Source organism: Trichomycterus rosablanca, chromosome 2 (genome assembly GCF_030014385.1).
Source record: "Trichomycterus rosablanca isolate fTriRos1 chromosome 2, fTriRos1.hap1, whole genome shotgun sequence".
In the NCBI taxonomy this organism is placed as follows: Eukaryota; Metazoa; Chordata; class Actinopteri; order Siluriformes; family Trichomycteridae; genus Trichomycterus; species Trichomycterus rosablanca.
The window spans coordinates 31,763,652-31,786,427 of NC_085989.1; the positions used below are offsets into that span (position 1 = coordinate 31,763,652).

The window sequence follows — 22,776 nt, forward strand, 5'->3', positions numbered from 1 at the left end:
ATGAAGTGGGTACCTGTGAGGAGCTTTGCATATTCTAACCATGTACATGTTAGTCCTAATTACCGTCAATAAAATAGAAGCCTTTATTTGACATATATTTCTTTTTTGCATAACCCCGCTTGTTTGAAGACTGGGGTCAGAGCACAGGGTCAGCCATTGTAAGGTGCTTTTGAAGCCGAGAGGGTTGCTCAAGGGCTCAGCAGTGGCTGCATGGCAGAGCTAAGATTCTAACCCTCAATCTTTTGATTAATAGCCCAAAGCTCTACCCACTAGGCTACCACTGTACCATTAGTTGTGAGTGACTGAAGAAAATGAATGTGTGTCCTTTCATGAAATAGCATCTTGCATCTGATCCTGATGGTTTATGATTTTGACCAGAATGAAGAATATACTGAGAATGAGTATTCTGAGATAAAATATTACTACGTAATGTGAACAGAAGCATTAAGAAAAATACAAAAACTGACCTTTGAAAGAGACTCTCTGCGTGAACCTTCTTCCAACTGGATAATGTATTCATGCCCAAGGCATTCATGCACTGATGAAGGAGTTTTGTTAAAATGCTGTGCATTGTGGACTACACCAGAATTTAAAGCATCCACATGTACGTATCCTCAAGCAATAAATGTACCAAAGTAATAAATGCAAAGGTTAAAATAATCCAGTGAATTTTATAAAGTCATTTAGTAACAGGGGGAGACTATCGTCATACAATCATACAAGACTCTTCTAAAGCTGACAGGAAAGGCACCCATAATAAAAACAATGTAGCAAGTAGAGTTAATGTGTTAAAAGTAGAAGAAAAAATAAAGCGTATGCTGCAAGTTTGGATTTCTTTTTTGGATCTGGTACATTTTGTTCTCTTAAAAAGATCCAACTTCTGGCGCTCAGGTGGCGCAGCGGTAAAAAAACACGCTGCAACCAGAATCCAGCTCTGCCTCCCCGGTTCGAGGCTGGGCGGCTGTATGAGCAACGATTGGCTGGTTGCTCAGTTGGGGGGTGGGACAAAGAACCGTATGTGGGTCTCTCTCTGTCAGAATGCGATTACGACCTCTGCCGGCTGATTAGAGGCGCCTGCACAAGAGATGAGGAATAGTGCCCTTAGGGTGTGTCTCTCCGCATGCAACGCTAGGTGGCGCCAAACTCATCAATGTGTGGGTGGCAAAGATGCATCTGGCTGCTGCTCATGTTTCGGAGGGGATATGGGTTAGCTTCGATCTCCTCTGTCAGGGCAGGGTTCGGCATAGACAGAGAGAAAGCACAATGCAAATTAAACAATTGGATGCGCTATAGGGGAAGAAAAAGGGAAAAGATCCAACTTCTATTTGCGACAGTTATGATGGTAGTGTTAGCCTAAATTCATTACATAAAGACTAAGCATGGATGATACCCAAAACACAAAAAAACATTTAATTCTAAAAATGAAGCAGATTAGTTTAAATTCTTTCTTTTATTTGGCAGTATGGTATTTATCAGTTTAGATTCTAAACTAGCCTAGTGGTAGCCTAGTGTGTAGAGCTCTGGGCTATAAAATGAAAGGTTAAGAGTTCGAATGCCAGCTCTGCCATGCAGCCACTGGAGGACCCTTGAGCAAGGCCCTTAACCCTCTCTGCTCCAGGGCACTGTACAATGGCTGACCCTGCACTCTGACCCCAGCTTCCAAACAAGCTGGCATATGCGAAGAAAGAATTTCGTTGCACTGAACATCTGTTTATGTACAGTAGTGTTCAAAAAAATAGCAGTGATTTTAAAAAAAAGTGAATAAAGCACAAAATCATAATAATAACTTTTATTTCCATAAATGCAAATGCACTGAAAATACTACACTTTTAATTCTAAATCAAAACATTAACAACATTTATCCAGTTTGTGTTAATCCTTTACAGAAAGTTAAGAAAAATGAATATTAGGCTGTTCAAAAAAATAGCAGTGCCAGCATTTTTCTTTAAAAACTCAAAAAATGTATCTATAAACTGAAAATGTTTGAGGTTTCACTTTACTTTAAATTACTGAACTAATATTTAGTGGCATAACAATTGTTTCCGAGATCTGTGTTGCATGGAGTCCACCAACTTCTGGCACCTCTGAACAGGTATTCCAGTCCAGGATGATTACACTACATTCCACAGTTCTTCTGCAATTTTGGGTTTTGCCTCAAAAAAACGCGTTTCAGATATCAGCCCACAAGTTCTCTCTGGGATTAAAGTCAGGGGATTGGGCTGGTCACTCTATTACCTCAATCTTGTTTGTCTGTAACCAAGATGTTTTGGGTCATTGTCATGTTGAAACACCCATTTTAAGGACATTTCTTCTTCAACATAGGGCAACATGATCTCCTCAAGTATTCTGATATATTTAAATTGATCCATGATCCCTCGTATGTGATAAATAGGTGTAACACCATGGTATGAAAAACATCCCCATATCATCATTTTGTACCACCATGCTTTACTGTCTTCACAGTGTACTGTGGCTTGAATTCAGTGCTCGAGGGTCGTCTGACATACCGTCTACGGCCACTAGACCCAAAAAGAAAAATTTTGCTTTCACCAGTCCACAAAATGTTGAGCCATTTCTCTTTGGACCAGTCAATGTGTTCTTTGGCAAATTTGAACCCATTCAGGACGTCTTTTTCTTAACAACGGGACTTTGCAAGGAGTTCTTGCTGGTAAATTGGCTTCACTTAATCATCTTCTGTACTCACTGGGAACTTCAGATGTTCCTTGATCTTTCTGGAGGTGATCACTGGCTGAACCTTTGCCATTCTGGCTATTCTTTGATCCATTCGAACAGTAGTTCCACGCTTCCTTCTGCATCTTTCAGGTTTTGGTTGTCACTTTAAGGCATTTGAGATCATTTTAGCTGAGCAGCCTATCATTTGCTGCACTTCTCTGTATGTTTTTTCCCTCTAAAATCAACTTTTTAATCAAAGTACGCTGTTCATCAGAACAATGTCTGGAACAACCCATTTTACCCAGTATTTCAGAAGGAAATGAGCTATGACCAACCTGTGCAACATTTGCCACCCTCCTACATTAAATAAGGGCCAAAATTGACACCCGTTCTTCTGCAGAATGAATGACTTCACCAATTGAACTCCTCACTGCTATTATTTTGAACAACCCCCTTTCAATCAATGCTTCGATTACTCAGAATGAACGGCATGCATGTCCTACTTGTTGGGTTTGTTTTGTTTTCAATACTCTACTACACTTTCAAGTAAATTTTTTGCTATGTAGAAATAGCATTTCTACTAAAAACTTTGATTTATCAAGTTAATGGTGTTGGACTGCTTTTTTTTTGAACACCACTGTATATATGACAAAGGCATTCTTCTTCTTCTTAAAAAGTATAGTCTCATTATTAAGTACCTAAGCATCTCTGGATGCATAGTGTTAATGGTTTGTAAATATTTTGTAAACTATATCAAACGTTAAAGGCATAGAGCTGTAATAACAATCTTACTGATAAAAAACTACAAACATATATTCTTAATCTACTTTGAAATAAATTAATTAAGCTATGCTCATAGTAGATTTACTTCAAATTCTGAATGGGATTAAATTATTGTGTTTTACCTTCTGTACTTTTCTTTTGAAATAACCAAACTAATAAAAAATAATCCTAGTCTACTACATACCAATGCAGGGATGCTTTATAACTTGATTATAGCTCTGCCAGCAGGACAAATGCTATCCATCCTCATCTATTAACAGAAAGTGTGGATCTATATGAACTCTACCCTTAACTTGATTTCAGTGGAGTATAGTACTTGCTCTTCATGACCATCTCAATTCAAGTATATCCTATAAAAGATAAGGATCTTAACATTCTATGTTTTTTTACACAGACTGACACCCCAGTAATAAATTATTAATCTATTATTATTATTATTATTATTGTCTGTTTTTACACCACTATCCAAGTCAGGGTTGAGGTGAGTGCAATTCATTGGTCAAAAAGTAGAAAACACCCGAGACAGGTTGCCAGTCCATCACAAGGCAATATTATGTTTATTAATAGTAACAATTTACACACCTGGATTAGAAAAAAAAAGTTAAGGCAGCATAAAAAAATGCAAATAAAAATGGGATTTCAAATAGGTGATGCCAACAGGTGATTGTAATCACGACTTAAAACAAAACCAGTGTCCATGAAAGGCTGAGTTTTAAGGAGCAAAGATGGCCAAAGTATCTCCAGTATGTCTGCAAATGTGAGAAAATTATTGAAATGTTTAAAAACAATGTACCTCAAAGAAAGATTGAAAAGGATTTGCAAGTTTCTCCATCTACAGTGCATATCATTAAATGATTTAAGAAATCTTGGGGAATTTCTGTGTGTAAAGGGCAAACCTAGGCTAAAGACCTGTAATCTGTGATCCCTCAGACGGCACTGCATCAAGTACAGTCATTAATCAATAACTGATATAACCACATGGGCAAAAATGTGGAGGAACTTCAATGGTCTGGACATATTCCTGAGCTCAATCCCAACGATGTTGACTTTGAGCCAGGTTTTTGTCCCATAATCAGTGCCTAACATTACAAATGCTAAAAGCGTTTTTTTTTATTTATAAAAACTGCACCTGGTTTAATTCTAAAAATGTGGCCACTGGTTGGGAAGATTTCAAACAATTAAATTTGTCTTTTATATATAAATTTAGTGATAAAACAGACAACAAATGAATTAATTAATGAAATTTGATTTTTTACAATCAGACAAATACAGTCCTCATGATTTGTCAGTAATACTGTACAATATTGGAAACCTGTAATTGGCCCACTCAGATTACAGAATCATTTCCATCTGCCCTGCCACTAATGGCTGTTGGTGGTGGTTTATTTAATTAGACAGTCTCTGTGTAATCAGTAGTAATGCTCTGCACCTGGGAGATCCTTTTAAAAGCCATTCTTGTTGGGCTTCTTGTTGGTCCATGCTTTAGTGACACCTGCACACTTTGCGAGGCCAGTATCTTTTATTTATGCCTGCTTAGACGCTTTTGCGGCACCCTTTGGCCATCACAGAGTAACCACACTGAATTGGCAATGCTGCCTCCAAAGGTGGTGTGACCACACCTTTTTGACCAGGAATATACCTAAACAGGGAGTCAATCCACCATATGGCATTACTTACCAATCCACTCACTCACACCTATGGGCAACTTACTAGTTAAACCAACATTTGGGATGATTTCTGAGATAGTAAGAAAACCAGAGAACCTGGAGGAAATCCACATGCATGGGGAAAATCCAAAAGCCGCTAAATACAGCTTTAATCTTTTTAATTTAATCAAATGATAGATTAAATAAATTAGCATAATCGTATTTTCTGTTGGGTATTTTTTATCTCTTCGGTCGACCATAAGACATTATTTGAATAATAATCAAAAGAAGATAGCATGGCCAGAAATGCCACCACATACTGTAAGTCAACAGGAAAAAAATGCATAAAATGAGTCTGAGACTGCAGTGAATGGCTAAAATAAACAATAGATTTGTATTAGTATGTTGTTTGTGTATATATGAGGTTCTTCCCACTCAGCATCTCAGCAGGCAGAGCGGGTGGGCGGCGGAGAACATAGAGCCAAGTCTGGTTTGATGTATGCCTTGATTCAAGACAGTGCAGGGAATTGCACGCTTATTATCTCCCTCCATGATGGGTCTCTAGGATACCGAAACAGGCAGAAATGTGGCTTACTGACCTGGAGAGGAGTAGGGGAATGAGAAGAAGATAGGATGGAGAATGGGAGGGAGAAATATAGGGAGTCTGTGCCCTTGCTACAAAAGACGCTGTGGCCTTTTAGATGTGACATCTGCTCACAGATTAGGAGGATTTTGGGGGACTAGATCAGCATGACAAGCAACAGACTGTGAAGAACAGTGGCAGAGTGTGTGTGTGTGAGTGTGTGTGTGTGTGTGTGTGTACCACTGAACTAATAAATACTGCTGCAGGTAGTGTTGGGGATGCACGGATTCTGAGGACCTGGGTTTGTGGGTTTGAACCTTGCCCATTCTCTTGTCTGCATTTGCTTTCTCTGTAAATTGTGTACTGTTTTTTGAAGATGTTTAATTATTTATTATGATTTTAACATCATGTTTTACACACTTTCAGTCTTACATTAATGACAAGACAGGTAATTACTGGTTACACACGATTCATTAGTTCACAAGTTTAATGTCAAACAAAGCATGTCTTTGGACTGTGGGAGGAAACAGGAGCTCCCAGAGGAAACCCACATACAAACTCCACACAGAAAGAACCTGCACCGCCCCACCTGGGGATTGAACCCAGGACCTTGCTGTGAGGGGACAGTGCTACCCATGTTTTGAAGATGAATGAATGAAGGATAGTGCACTAAGAGACTCTACACACACAAGCAGCCATGTAAGTTAAGAAAAACTAAAAATTCAGAGTCTCCTTTTCCATGGTAACAGTGACTTCCTTACTATTTTGTAAAGGTACCAACACCATCGGTGGAGGGGTATGACAGGGTTTCATCTCAGTCATAAGAAGATGACAAGTTTGATTCCCAAACAATGCCACATGCACTGGCTAGGACCCCAAGAGAATAAAACTGGTCCTTTTGTGGGAGATGATGCTGTCTTTCCTATCTACCTTATTTATATAAGTGACACTACTCAGCATTTTTCTGTATATGAAAGAGCGCAGCTGGCTAAGTTTGGCCTACTGGCTAAATAAATGTAATACATACATACATACATACATACCAATCAGCCATAACATTAAAACCACATCCATGTTTCTACACTCACTGTCCATTTTATCAGCTCCACTTACCATATAGAAGCACTTTGTAGTTCTACAATTACTGACTGTAGTCCATCTGTTTCTCTGCATGCTTTGTTAGCCCCCTTTCATGCTGTTCTTCAATGGTCAGGACTCTCCCAGGACCACTACAGAGTAGGTAGTATTTGGGTGGTGGGTCATTCTCAGCACTGCAGTGACACTGACATGGTGGTGGTGTGTTAGTGTGTGTTGTGCTGGTATGAGTGGATAAGACACAGCAGCGCTGCTGGAGTTTTTAAACACCTCACTGTCACTGCTGGACTGTATAGTCCACCAACCAAATAGTCTACCAACCACAAATATCCAGCCATCAGCGCCCCGTGGCACTATTAGAGGAGTTATTGAAATGTTGTCTGATTCTCCTCCTCATGACGCACCACTGTATATGCACTATATATCTGGACTGAAGATCAAGCACTAGCACTCTTTCTCTACAAAGCCATGTTGTTGTAGCACATGCAGAATGAGTCCTGGCATTTTCTTGCTGAAATAACCATGGGCTTCATATGTAAACATCTGATTTTGATGTTGGCATATGACTCTAATATCCTAATATACACCTCTGCATCAAATGTTACCAATGGTTGTCCTACCAATGGAAGGGCAGTTGTAGCCTAGAGGTCAAGGTACTGGACTAGTAATCAAAAGGTTGCTGGTTCAGGTTACATGATTGCTAGGTTGCCACTGTTGGGCCCTTGAGCAAGGCCCTTAACCCCTTAATTGCTTAGACAGTATATATTGTCACAGTACTGTAAGTCACTGTAAGTGGATTAAAGCGTCGGCTAAATGCCAAAAATGGAAATGAAATGTAAATGTACCATCAATTCATACGCCATACATAAGCCACCCATGCCATGGGCACTTATGCACCCCCGTATGTGCTTTTGCACGTTCACTGATAGCAGTATGGGTGAAAAAAAAGCTAAGTTTATGCATTTTGCACTCTACATTACAGTGTTTCATCACATCCTCCCTGCAGCAACTCCCTATGTACATACACAGACATTCACAGCGCAACAACCTAAATCCCTTCACCAAAACCAATTCACTTCACACATTTATTTTTTTGCAGTGCAATCAGGAGCAGCCAGGGGGGCCACAGAGAACACCTTGGTTCACAGGGACAACCTATTCTTTATTTTACTGCTAGAATTGATATAAACAAAAGAAGTCATTCCAGAACACCAAACTGGGTAACATTAAGTGCAGATGTAGATATGTGTTTGTCTCTTTGTGGTAAAAAAATTAAATAATCCTGAATCATCACATGAATAGAGAAGCTAGATAGTGTGCTAATATGCTAAGTGAAAATGTGTTTACAAGTGAACTTGTATATTTTTTTTAATGCCAGGCATAATTAATTGATTCTGTTTGATCTCTTTGTTTATGCATTTTCTTCCCTTTCTCTCACGACTTTTAGTGTATCCAATTACCCAATTGCATCCCTGATTGAGGAGAGCAAGACTGACACACGCCCCCTCCGACACATGTGCAGTATTGACTGCATCTTTTTACCTGCACGAGGCGAGTTCATATGCGAATCGGCTTTGTGTACAGAGAGCCACACCCTGTCCACATTACTCCTCAACTCTGTGCAGGCGGCATGAATCAGCCAGCAGAGGTCGTAGGATTTTAACGTCATGTTTTACACTCTATGGTTACATTCATGACAGGACAGGTAGTTACTCAATACACATGATTGTGTTTGACATGAAACTTGTGAACGGGATAAGTCATGGACAATTTAGTATCTCCAATTTACCTCACTTGCATGCCTTTGGACTGTGGGAGGAAACCCACACAGAAATGGGGAGAACATGCAAACTCCACACAGAAAGGACCCAGACCATTCCACCTGGGGATCAAACCCAGGACCTCACTGAACTAAACTGTTTGACCATTTGCTTACATAGTGCTGAACAACTGACCCACCCATCCTTGTAGATGACTGAAGCTTTTGTGAGTGCTCCTTTCATGCTCAATCATGAAAGTATAGCATGCTTTAACATAACATTTCACAGCATTTCTACTCCTAATTTGTCTCTGTCGCAACATATTTGTAACTGGGTTTGTATTTTAAGATTCAGTTTGTTCAGTCATCTATATTATTTGACCAAAATTCACCTTCATTCTGTTATTGCTATTTAAATAGAAAAAAAATGAAGACAAAATGTGTAAAGGCATTTACACACCTTTTTTTATTATATCCAGCCTGTCCCTGCAAGTATGCAATGACAAAGCCTTAACACATTCACAGCTTAAGGTCCACCATTAACAGAGACTGTGGAGTATAATTGGATGTTCCTAAATTCGCCTTCATGACTTTATCTGAGGCTCTTATGGACAGAGGTACTGCAGATCACTCTGGCTGGCTGGGATTGATAAGCTTTCACAGGGTTCTCATTATGGCCATGTCTTTAGTAAAAGTCAGACCAGGGGCATGTACTGCATCCATCACCCTCTGTAATTCAGCAACCCCCTCAGCAGGTCATGTGACTGATAGTGACATATAATTACAGCCTCACTATGATTTAGAATGATCCATGTGGGTCAGATAAAGGCCTGACTGTATTAATATTGAAAGGTCCACTTCATCGTGTGTACAGAAGGTGTACAGTGTATATATAACAGTGTTAGACAGCCATGCCACTATGTGAGACAGTAGTGAAGATACTAGTTTAACTACCTTTCTTTGTAATAAAGGTGGTGTGTTGCTACTCTTAATGTTTATATCAAATAGGCAAAAAACTGTGATCTAAGTGGCTTTTACTGTGTATTTATTGCCAAATTGGATTTTAATGTTACTACATACAGTGTGTACTGAGCGTGTATGAAGTATATTTAAAGAGTGTAAAGAGTGTTTGTGTGTATACAAAGTGTTTAATCAGTGTGCATACAATGTGTAAACAGAGTGTTGAGTGCCTACAGTGTGTACAAAGTGTAAAAATGTAGTCAAAATCTGTATCATAGTCTATTCAAAGTAGGTAAGTTATTACAGTGCATTTAGTGAGTCTTTGGAGTGTACACAAAGTGTGTACTTACTGTATACAGAGTGTGTATTGAGTGTATACTGTGTGTGCACTGTGTATAGAATTTAGCGTATACAGAGTGTACACAGTTGCGTGTATGGTGTGTACAGTGGTAACCAAGTGGGAAGAGCACTGGGCTGTCAATCAAAAAGGTAGAGAATTCTTGCTCTGCCATGCTGCCACTGTTGGGCCCTTGAGCAAGGCCCCTTAACCCTCTCTGGTCCAGAGGCGCCATACAATAGCTGACCCTGCACTTTGCCTTTATTTGTCATATATACAAATAAAGGGGGTAATTCACATTGTGTACAGAGTGTGTTCTGAATGGGACAAAGCATATACAGTATATGGTAAATACAGAGTAATTACTGCACACACACTATAGCAAATGCAGAATCAGTGTTTAATTAGTGTGCAGTTTCTTTTTCTACCTACCATTTGTTCAATCACGCCCGGTTTCCAATTAAAAGTCTGCTAAGCTATAGAAACATAGAAGCTCAATACCTTCCAATTACACAATATCAATAATGATTTGTCATCAATTCTGAGAAGTGTGGCACTTGGAGCTCAAAATGGAAAAAAGTAAAGAAGGTAAAATTGGGGAATAAAAGAAGCTGGATGTACAACTAAAATGAGTTGGGACAGAATTTGGGGACTTGCTGGGACAGAAAAAGGTACTTTGAATTTAATTTAATTGCAGACAGTATAAGCTCATTACTTCCATACAACCATTTGTGCCTTTAAGGCCAGTAACACATTCTAGAAAAGTTGGGAGGGTAAAGCATTTACCACATTGTAATGTTGCCATTCTTTCTCCCAACACTTAAACGATGTTTAAGCACCAAAACTCCCAAGCAATTAGGTGTTCTACATATTTGGTCCCATTCTTCCTTCAAACATGCCTTACAATGAGTGCAGAAGTACAGGGTTGTCATTGTCGTATGTCTTTTTTTCAAAATTCTTCACACATTATCTACTGAGGACAGGTCAGGACCACAGGCAGGCTAGTCCAGTACCTGTACCCTCTTTTTACATAGCCATGCTTTGGTAATGTGTACAGAATGTTGATTTGCATTCTCTTGTTAACAATATATGGAAGTCCCTTTTTACACAGTAAAGTTTTAAACTTTATAAGGACTATGTAAAACTTAAATTAGCATATTAGTTCAATGTATTATCTGGTGTTATTTTTACAGCTCACTTTATATATTTATTGTTTATGCATCCCCCCCTTTTTTTCTCTCGACTTTAGCACGTTCCCAATTGCATTATGCTTCCTCTCTACTGATGCCGATCCTCGCCCTGACTGAGGACAACGAAACTAACACATGCCCCCTCCGACACGTGTGAAGTAGCCATCTGCATCTTTTTACCTGCACGAGGCGAATTCATATGCAGATCAGCTTTGTGTATGGGGAGCCACACTCTGATCAACGCATTCTTTTTCAACTCTGTGCAGGCGCCATCAATCAGCCAGCAGAGGTCGTAATTGCATCAGTTATGAGAGCGTCCCTACTGCCAATCGTTGTTCATGTAGGCGCCCAGCCCAAATGGGTGGCAGAGCTGAGATTCGAACTGATGAGTGCGCTGGTGTGTTTTTAGTGCCCTACAGCTGACTTTATTAATGGTCAAAAGTATGATGTATAGTTTATACTTTCAGGCCAAAAAAATTAGGTTATCTGTAATAAATGGAATTAAAGTCGCTACTACTTTAGTTTGTTTGGTTGGTTTTTATAATGCCTTGTTTACTCTGGTGAGTCATTTTCAAGGCAGGATCTTTTTTTTTTGTATGAAAACTTTGTATTAGTTTAGTCCGCTACTACATCACATAATGTATCAGGTCAGTCATACATAAGAAAAAACCTGCTATAAAGAAAATTGTCATGAGTAATTTACACAAAGCTGTGCCATTAGCAATAAAGGTAGCTCAATATTCATCCTAGTTAAGTATGAAAGAGGCTTTAGTAAAGTAAGTTGTGCAGCTTTCACGTTCTATCAGATGAAACTGATGTATTAGTGTGTCACACATCCGACTGCCAGAAGGCTGAATCACCCGTCACCCAGTCACACCACCCCTTAGACAAAGAAATTCACATTCATCATTGTCTCTTTATAGCAGTTAAGCACAGAAGCCCTGGTCAGATTTTAGGCTTCAAACCATGCATATTAATTAGGGCTGTCGAAGTTAACGCGATAATAACGCATTAACGCATTCTCAATTTAACGCGATTATAAAAAATAGTGCCGTTAACGCAAATTCTAGTTCATGTTGAGACTTGACTGGTAGAACAAACGTTTTAATGTCGGACTTGCCACATAATGTAACCGAGCGTGGTAGTGTCGTAGTAATGCACTTGCATAATAAAGAAGCTGCCAGTCCTCCATTCACGTAACGCTCACTTCAAAATCCTCCTTTTGGAGTGAACTGGTTTCATTTTTGATCAATATTATTTACCATTGGCTCAGGTACATGTCAGAACAAATGCTTTGTATTTCATTGGTTTAACAGCCTCATTTCACTGCTTACAGCGCTACCACTGGCCAATCAGAGAAGGTCCGCCCTCTAAATGCTAGTCTGTGATTGGGTGGTTGAATTTCGCCCGCCCTCTCTGTTTTGTAAACATGATCAGGAACGCGGTGAAAATGCCAAAAAGTAAACTTTTGAGGCAGCGATGAACGGACCTAAATATGAAAAGACACAACATTTAGTGAGTAAAACAGTCATTTGTTATAATAATTCTTGCTTAAATTGGTCAAAAACTCTGTTATATGGGTTCTGGATTCATTCTGTGTGTTGCAGTAGCATGTCCCCCTGTTCCTAATATGATGTCCGGCTTTTTGGGGTGTAATGTCCTCCTTTTTGTTACTATGAATCTGGCCACCCTAGTCAAAACACACTCAGTTCGTGTAGAAACATCCATTAAACCACTGGATAGTATTACTGCCTAGTATGTGAGTGAATAAAACTCCCTTACAGTTTTCTCTTGTCCCAGCAGTTTTTAACATCAGTACATTTAGCATAAAATGTGTTCAGCATTGTAATTGTAACATTTCACTTAAAAATCCTTGTTTTCTATAACATTTACACAGATTTTTTTTAATGCGATTAATCGCGATTAACTATATGAAATTCTGAGATTAATCGCGATTAAAAATTTTAATCGTTTGACAGCCCTAATATTAATACAATACGCCTACAAATATCAGAACAAAGTTCTGGCATTAATGCTAATGCAGGCATCCATTAATGAATTAGTTCAGCTCAGAACCAACCGACTTTGCCAACACACAATTGAGCTGCACAGCGCTCTGAACAGGGGCAACTCTGGAGAGGTGTAATGAAGTAAAAAAACAACAAATTAATAGCAAACAGAGTGAGAGAGAGAGACGCAAAGGGAAAAGAGCAAGTGTCAAGAGACAAAATTAGAGGCAGAGACAGAGAGGAATCAGCCAGCAAATTACACTTCACACCTACCTTCATATACGGCTTTGAAGCCCTGGCCACTCACAGCATAGTCCGACAATAACCATAGCGTGAGTCTTGATCCAGTGCTGACTATAGGCGATGGAAGCCGGAAGCCTGTGAACCTACAAAAGAGGAAAAACAAAAGAGTCAGTAAAAACGTTTAAACAGTTTAGAGGCAGCAAAAACACTTCAAAATGTATTCAAACCATTCAACTATGTAAACTGAGATAGAGACCAGGGTTAACACCCAGGTACCTCCCAGATGAAGCCCTGCATTGGCAAGGTATTAGTGTATAAATCCAGTATACATGATGCCTAATCAGGGCAGAACAATAAATGCATGATGCTTAATCAGGGAAGAACAATACTGTGGCTAAAGAGCCATAAATAAAAAGGAGAAAACCAAATTACAGATGGGCAAAACAGCCGAATCATGCTCTCGTCCCACAGAGGCATCAGCAGTAAGCCCACAGCAAAATACATGAAAGGGTAAGAGCAAATTAGACTAAAGAGTCAAAAATGGAGTTAGACACGCTAGCTACTCGGTCCACCAACATATAATAACTCACAAACCCAGAAAAAGTGTAAACAGAGAGTAAAAGCGAGGGTACGCATACCAGAAGCGAAACAACCACTCCACTAACTGCCGCAACCCACGTCCAACGTGAAGCCATCCTTGGAATAGAATACCTTTGTGTCATTTACACCAATCAGCCATAACATTAAAACCATCTCCTTGCTTCTACACTCACTGTCCATTTTATCAGCTCCACTTATCATATAGGAGCATTTTGTAGTTCTACAATTACTGACTGTAGTCCATCTGTTTATCTGCATACTTTGTTAGCCCCCTTTCATGCTGTTCATCAATGGTAAGGACCCCCACAGGGCCACCACAGAGTAGGTATTATTTGGGTGGTGGATCATTCTCAGTACTGCAGTGACACTGACATGGTGGTGGTGTGTTAGTGTGTGTTGTGCTGGTATGAGTGGATCAGACACAGCAGCACTGATGAAGTTTTCAAACACCTCACTGTCACTGCTGGACTGAGAATAGTTCACCAACCAAAAAATCAAGCCAACGGTGCCCCGTGGGCAACGTCCTGTGTCCACTAATGAAGGTCTAGAAGATGACCAACTCAAACAGCAGCAATAGATGAGCAATCGTCTCTGACTTTACATCTACAAGGTGGACCAACTAGGTAGGAGTGTCTAATAGAGTGGACAGTGAGTGGACACGGTGCTGAGAATGATCCACCACCTAAATAATACCTACTCTGTGGTGATCCTGTGGAGGTCCTGATTTTTGAAGAGCAGTATTAAAGGGGGATAACAAAGCATGCAGAGAAACAGATGGACTACAGTCAGTAATTGTAGAACTACAAAGTGCTTCTATATGGTAAGTGGAGCTGATAAAATGGACAGTGAGTGTAGAAACAAGGAGGTGGTTTTAATGTTATGGTTGATCGGTGTATACATATACAGGTGTTCAGTACAGCAGAATTATTTCTTTGCATATCCCAGCTTGTTTGGAAGCTGAGGTCAGAGCGCAGGGTCAGCCACTGCACGGCGCCCCTGGAACCAAGAGGGTTAAGAGCCTTAAGGAACCAACAGTGGCTGCATGGCAAAGCTGGGATTCGAACTCTCAACCTTTCAATTAATAGCCCAAAGCTCTACCCACTAGGCTACCACTTTCCCACTATCCAGGAGCCCATACCACTATCCTTGGGGCTCCACACAAACAAATGGAAACAGCTCTCCCATCCAGGCTGAGAGGCATCAACGTTCCTTTGAAAAGAAGATCTAAAAATGCTGGCACATGAGCCGGTAGGAACAAAAGTACCAGCTTCACAGAGTATGTAAGCTTTGTAAACACCAACACCATACAGTTCAAAGCAATAAGCCTGTGGCGAGGTGACCAACAAAGGCTCACCTAGCAGCAGAAAATTAAAGCTGATGAGGCTCAGTGACTGACAATAGTGATTAATCTAATCAGATAGTCATTTGCACCTCCATGTACCCTGCTGACCTTAATGGCATAGAAGGTGGGCATAATTCTGTAACCCCTTTCAAAAGGGCAGAGTTTATACAAGCCTGGAAATGGATGAGATTTATTTTCAGAGATCTACAGATAAAAAAATGACTCACTCTCTGTAGACATGTTAATGGTAATGCTATGCTACTAAACATGTCCATACCTTTTTTTTTGTGTGGTGTAAAATTTACAGTCATGGCCTCATTAAATGTGAGGAAAAGCTAATTATCTCCCCATTGTTTCAACTCTACAAAGAGTAGACATTACACAGTCTGCTTATGAATGAGTCTGATGCTGGAGCATGTCTCTTTATGTTCTGCCTAACCATGTGTTTGGCCCAAATTATCCTCCAGTGTGTTGCTAGGGTGGCAAAATAGTGGTGGCTGACCATTGCTACTGCTGTTTCTGTTGTCACAGCACACGTCCAGCACTCTCATAATTCTCAGCACTGTCGCCTCACAGCAAGAGGGTCCTGGATTCTATTCCTAGGTGGAGCGGTCCAGGTCATTTCTGTTTGGAGTTTGCATGTTCTCCCCGTATCCACATAGATTTTCTCCAGTTGCTCCGGTTTCCTCCCATAGTCTAAAGACATCCAGTCAGGTTAATTGGAGAATCTAAAATTGTCCTAAATGCGTCTTTCCTGCCTTTTGCCTGGGGAATTGTACCCACTGTGACCCTGACCAGGATAAAGTGATCTTAAAACAGACATTGAATTAATAGAATGTCGACTTAATAGTTTGATCTGGCAACACTAATCATAAAGTAATTATACAACTTGAATGGGGTAACAATCTATTGTAATGCATCACTCATATTTGATTTACTCATTTACACCAAGAGGTAATTTAGAGCAGCCAATACACCTACTGTCATGCTTATGTCAGGTTCCTAGGATCACGATGCAGTACAATGAGTTTTATACTCTGCAGTGACATCTATAATTTACTGACTCTTAGAACCAGGATACTGGAACTATGCTTTTCTATTGGCCACCAGTTCTATACTAAGCTTTCCAGTTCCAGTTCCCTAGGCAGCAGTTTAGGTTTGGCATCAACAGGAACTGATGGTCCACAGGGGAGGTATTATAGCATCACTGTTAGTTTGATTTGTTTTGCATCTTGGGTCCATTGGTTCCTATTTTGAATGTGCGGTATAAAACGCAATGAGACAGATGGAGTAGAAATCTTTTCATGCACTATGCATTCTATATTCATGCATTATTAGACATAACCCATATTTTCTTCATTATTCCCCATATGTCTCAACCCTCCCCCAATGCCACAAGTACCACCTCCTCCTAACAAAAACCTGCTACCACAAAAAGCTACTGCCTAGCTGTATGGCTGGACACTGATGTTGAAGAAAGCCTCAACTGATATTCCAGTTCATTTTAAATCTGTTCAGTTGGGCTGTGGTCAGAGCTCTGTGCAGGCCAATTGAGTTTATTTAAACCAAGCTTTTCTTCAAGTGTTTATAGACCTTGCTTTGTGCTGAAATGCTGAAACAGCAAAGGGCATTCAGTAAACTGTTGCTGCAAAATTGGAAGCATATCATTAACTGATTAAATCTGTAGCAATTATTGTGGCTGAAACACAATTTTAAAAATTAGAAGTGCTGTCCCAATACTTTTGTACATACACCGATCAGCCATAACATTAAAACCACCTCCTTGTTTCTACACTCACTGTCCATTTTATTAGCTCCACTTACCATATAGAAGCACTTTGTAGTTCTACAATTACTGACTGTAGTCCATCTGTTCTCTACTACAGAGAAGGTATTGTTTAGGTGGTGGATCATTCTCAGCACTGCAGTGACACTGACATGGTGGTGGTGTGTTAGTGTGTGTTGTGCTGGTATGAGTGGATCAGACACAGCAGCGCTGCTGGAGTTTTTTAATACCGTGTCCACTCACTGTCCACTCTATTAGACACTCCTACCTGATTGGTCCACCTTGTAGATGTAAAGTCAGAGACTCATCTACTGCTGCTGTTTGAGTTGGTCATCTTCCAGACATTCATCAGTGGTCACAGGACGCTGCCCACAGGGCGCTGTTGGCTGGATATTTTTGGTTGGTGGACTATTCTCAGTCCAGCAGTTTAAAAACACCATCAGCACTGCTGTGTCTTATCCACTCATACCAGCACAACACACACTAACACACCGCCACCATGTCAGTGTCACTGAAGTGCTGAGAATGATCCACCACCCAAATAATACCTACTCTGTAGTGGTCCTGGGAGAGTCCTGACCATTGAAGAACAGCATGAAAGGGGGCTAACAAAGCATGCAGAGTAACAGATGGACTACAGTCAGTAATTGTAGAACTACAAAGTGCTTTATATAAAAAGTGGAGCTGATAAAAATGGACAGTGAGTGTAGAAATAAGGAGGTGGTTTTAATGTTATGGCTGATCAGTGTATAGTGTACATGGAAGATAATCTGTTGCAGGGCACCACACATATTTACATACTCATTTATTTACACCTAGAGGCATTCCACTAATTGCATGTTTTTGTAAGGCGTTTCCTCACAGACAGTGACCTGAGGCAAGGATTAAACCCAGGTATTTTGGACTGGGTGCTGTGATGCACCCACTACAAGCATGTGCATAGGAATTTGCAAAGGAATTTGACCCTATGTACAAGGGGATTAAGATGGTCAAGTTCATAGATGCGCTTACATGCATTTAATTAGTGATAAACACAAACAATCTAAAAATGATGTATTTCTTTAATATGGAACATTTCGCTAAAATTGCTATGCCAGTTATTTCATTCATTTGTTCATTTATTTATTAGAATGTGGTCTTAGACATTTAACCTTCAAAATCTTTGACCACATTGCACCGCAGGATATATGGTAACTACTGTACTATTGCTGTATATCTTTATAACCCATTATCAAAACAAGTTTAGATTTTTATACAGTAAAAGGAAAACTTTCCTGTTGCAGAAACTGATTAAACCTATCCATAAATGTCAGCGCTACCCCCTGCCCACTGCTCCACGAGCCTTCAGTATATCCACACAAGCGCTGATTTACTGCAGGCAAGCACAGCTCTATAATAAAATGTGATTAAATGGAGTGTCAGGCAGTGAATAATGAGTCGCGGAGTCCATGCACCAGGTTATTTTGTCACAACACACCAGAGGCCATGACTTTCCTATCAGTGCTTACAGTCCAGCATGGGTTAAATCAACTTCTTGCATTAGCATAGCGGTTTCTGCTTGGGTCTCGGAAAGTGGCCTTGTGCCAGCAGACACACTCGGTGCCATGAATCTGCACAGTGTATTCCAGAATGGTAAATTCAACCAGAGAAAAGAGCCGTAAAAACCACACACACATACAAATACATGTATCGACTGAAAACTTTTTAGCCTCCGTTTGCCTTCTGTGTTGTTTCCATAAATTCTGCTGATTGTCTGGTATTAAAAGCTCACTTCATTTTTCCCGTGCATTTTGTTGTTTAAAGCCCTTGGTAATTTGAGACAAATTGTTTTAAATGAACAAAACCCTCCTCCAAAACTGGGCTACTGTTTCTTAACCTGTAAACACCATGAATGTAGGTTGTCTATGTTGTCCTCCCTCTAATCTCATTCTGTAGATGTGCAGAAGGGATGCTGAAGCAGCTGTTTTACAGTTAGACGGATGAAGAGGGGGATGGGTTTGGAAGAACAATTGCGCATTTTTGACATGTAAGCAGATATACGACATTAAGCATTAAGCAATGAAAAGAACATCCAAGGACGTTGTGTGAATGTGTGTACGAGTACGTTTTATATATACACACCGATCAGCCATAACATTAAAACCACCTCCTTGTTTCTACACTCACTGTCCATTTTATCAGCTCCACTTATCATATAGAAGCACTTTGTAGTTCTACAATTACTGACTGTGGTCCATCTGTTTCTCTGCATGCTTTGTTAGCCCCCTTTCATGCTGTTCTTTAATGGTCAGGACTCTCCCAGGACCACCAGAGTAGGTATTATTTGGGTGGTGGATCATTCTCAGCACTGCAGTGACACTGACATGGTGGTGGTGTGTTAGTGTGTGATGTGCTGGTATGAGTGGATCAGACACAGCAGCGCTGCTGGAGTTTTTAAATACCTCACTGTCACTGCTGGACTGAGAATAGTCCACCAACCAAAAATATATCCAGCCAACAGCGCCCTGTGGGCAGCGTCCTGTGACCGCTGATGAAGGTCTAGAAGACGACCAACTCAAACAGCAGCAATAGATGAGCGATCGTCTCTGACTTTACATCTACAAGGTGGACCAACTAGGTAGGAGTGTCTAATAGAGTGGACACGGTATTTAAAAACTCCAGCAGCGCTGCTGTGTCTGATCCACTCGTATCAGCACAACACACACTAACACACCACCACCATGTCATTGTCACTGCAGTGCTGAGAATGATCCAGAACCCAAATAATACCTGCTCTGTGGTGGTCCTGACCATTGAAGAACAGGGTGAAAGTAGGCTAAAAAGGTATGTAGAGAAACAGAAGTGCTTCTATATTGTAAGTGAAGCTGATAAAATGGACAGTGAGTGTAGAAACCAGGAGGTGGTTTAAATGTTATGGCTGATAAGTGTATATTTTTTAAATAGTTTACTTATTTTTAAACCTACACAGTATAGGAGGTGTAGCAGCCTATTACACAAGTCTACCAACAAAACCAAAAATGCAGTAATCCATGGTGCCAGATAACACAAATGCTCTTCCAAGGTAGGAAAGGCTGTTTGACTGAGCACAAGCGACAGAAAAATGTAAAGCAAAGATCTCTTGTACCTATTAAGACTCTCAGTTGGAATCCAAATTGGGACATTTGGAAAAATGTATTTAACTAAGTATATTTTTATTCACTATAGTATTTGTAATGCAAACATTCATTTGAACATTGAAGAACCTTGAAGGAAGTACCTATTATTTGCCATTTTATAAAGAGTTCTTGCTCAGTACACAAAGCAATAATTACAAAATCAATCCAGATTTAAAAATAAATACATTGTATATGTAAAAGAAACCCTGCCTTATAACGGCCACTTTCAAACAAAGCCCTCAATCGTAAATTGTTAGAGTATTTGGACCAAGCGTTAACTGTAATAACCCTGATGCACATATAATAAACCATTAAACGATAGGGATAATGAGATTTCCATCATTTTTATTTCCCATTGTCTTCTCTCTCCATTGTCCATGGACTCCCAACTGAAGACATCATTTCCCACCATTATCCTCCTCCTGATCTTTTTAGTCAGGCTTGGTTCGATTGATGGTGCTGTCAGTGCAAGCTGCTGTGTTTGACACAATCATGGCTGTAACTCTCAGCTCTTCAAGGCCTCGTCGTGGGCCGGGGCGACCTAAACCGACTAACGCCCTGGGTGAGCTTCGCCCAATTAAATTCTCCCAGTCCATATATCCAGCCTTCAGCCAGGCTCTATAAATACATATCTCCACTTCCCACACACATTCGTTCAGCTGGCCTCCATGCCAGGTTATTTTTTCTTTACCACTGTGGCAATGATGTCTTCCTGGCAAATCATGTTCAGTATTGGGTGCAGTAAGTGATTTTGTGCTAGAAATTGGATTACTGCACATATTGAGGGAAGAGCTAATACACAAACCACCCAAAATTCAGTCATAAACCACAGACATCTGCCTACAGCAGCTGAGAGAAGCAGTAAAATCCATGGTTTATGGAAATGTTGGAATGTTGTAATATTCTAATGCGTAAAATACACTGATCAGCCATAACATTAAAACCACCTCCTTGTTTCTACACTCACTGTCCATTTTATCAGCTCCACTTACCATATAGAAGCACTTGTAGTTCTACAATTACTGACTGTAGTCCATCTGTTTCTCTGCATGCTTTGTTAGCCCCCTTTCACCCTGTTCTTCAATGGTCAGGACCACTACGAGTAGGTATTATTTGGGTGGTGGGTCATTCTCAGTACTGCAGTGACACTGACACTGGTGGTGTGCTGGTATGAGTGGATAAAATACAGCAGTGCTGATGGAGTTTTTAAACACCTCACGGTCACTGCTGGACTGAGAATAGTCCACCAACCAAAAATATATCCAGCCAACAGCGCCCTGTGGGCAGCGTCCTGTGACCGCTGATGAAAGTCTAGAAGATGACCAACTCAAACAGCAGCAATAGATGAGCGATCGTCTCTGACTTTACATCTACAAGGTGGACCAACTAGGTAGGAGTGTCTAATAGAGTGGACAGTGAGTGGACACGGTATTTAAAAACTCCAGCAGCGCTGCTGTGTCTTATCCACTCATACCAGCACAACACACACTAACACACCACCACCATGTCATCGTCACTGCAGTGCTGAGAATGATCCACCACCTAAATAACACCTGCTCTGTAGTGGTCCTGGGAGAATCCTGACCATTGAAGAACAGCATGAAAGGGGGCTAACAAAGCATGCAGACAAACAGATGGACTACAGTCAGTAATTTTACAACTATAAAGTGCTTCTATATGGTAAGTGGAGCTGATATAATGGACAGTATGTGTAGAAACAAGGAGGTGGTTTTAATGTTATGGCTGATCGGTGTAAATCCCAAGAACTACAAAATTAAAAATAGAAAGTATGTAGACAGTCATTTATATTGCTTATTAGCCACCCTCATTGCTAGCACAGGTATAAAATTGAGAAAACAGCCATAAACAATGTGGACAAGAATTTTTGCAAAGTGAAAATGTCTAGCAGCAACAGCTCACAAGCTTTCAGCACAGGACTGGTGGGTACCACACCTGTTCTTGGTTGCAGTCCTCACTTCCCATTTTTAATCTGCTTCCAAAAGCAACCTGAGCACAAGAACAGTTTGTCTAGAGTTGAATTAAGTTTTTATTGCTTCACATCCACACACAATGCTAAATCACCCTTTGAGTGTCAGTTAATGCAGTGTAAATCACATCTTCTGGCAATGAAAGCTGGTGAAACAACTTGACTGGTCTGCACAAGAACCAGACCTGACATTATGTGACACATAAAACACCAACTATGACTGAGTTCTATTGCTCAAAATCAATGTGCGTCCTCGTTACTGCTCTTGTGGATGGAAAAAAAAAGCTAATTGTTGCAGTCATGTTTTAAAATGTTCAAAATTTAAGTAACAAATAGATGACCAAAACCATATATTATTAATATTTAATGTTTTGTGATGCTCAGCAAGCACAAATCAAAATGTGTCCTATTTTTGATGTGATGTGCTATTAGGATGTTTCTGAACTGGGTGAAAAACTCCAATCAGTTTACTTCACTAAAAGCTTATTAGCCTGTTTGGATTTGTTACTGTGGTGCCAAAACAAACTGCCAGCAGAAGGCAACTTCTCAAAACATCCAGAGCATGGTTATGAAAATGCGCTCCTCTTTCACCCCAATTTCTTTTCACAGTGGTTGCTGTCAGATCCAG

General features: G+C 40.2%; 1 protein-coding gene across 1 annotated transcript in view; it reads right to left on the reverse strand.

Annotated features, from left to right (window-relative positions):
• csmd2 (CUB and Sushi multiple domains 2) overlaps window positions 1-22,776 on the reverse strand; it is a 472,613-nt gene that overhangs the window by 380,820 nt on the left and 69,017 nt on the right. The window contains exon 3 of the mRNA XM_063014411.1: window positions 13,309-13,421. Coding sequence (XP_062870481.1) covers window positions 13,309-13,421 — 113 coding nt within the window. The remainder of the gene's footprint in view (window positions 1-13,308; window positions 13,422-22,776) is intronic.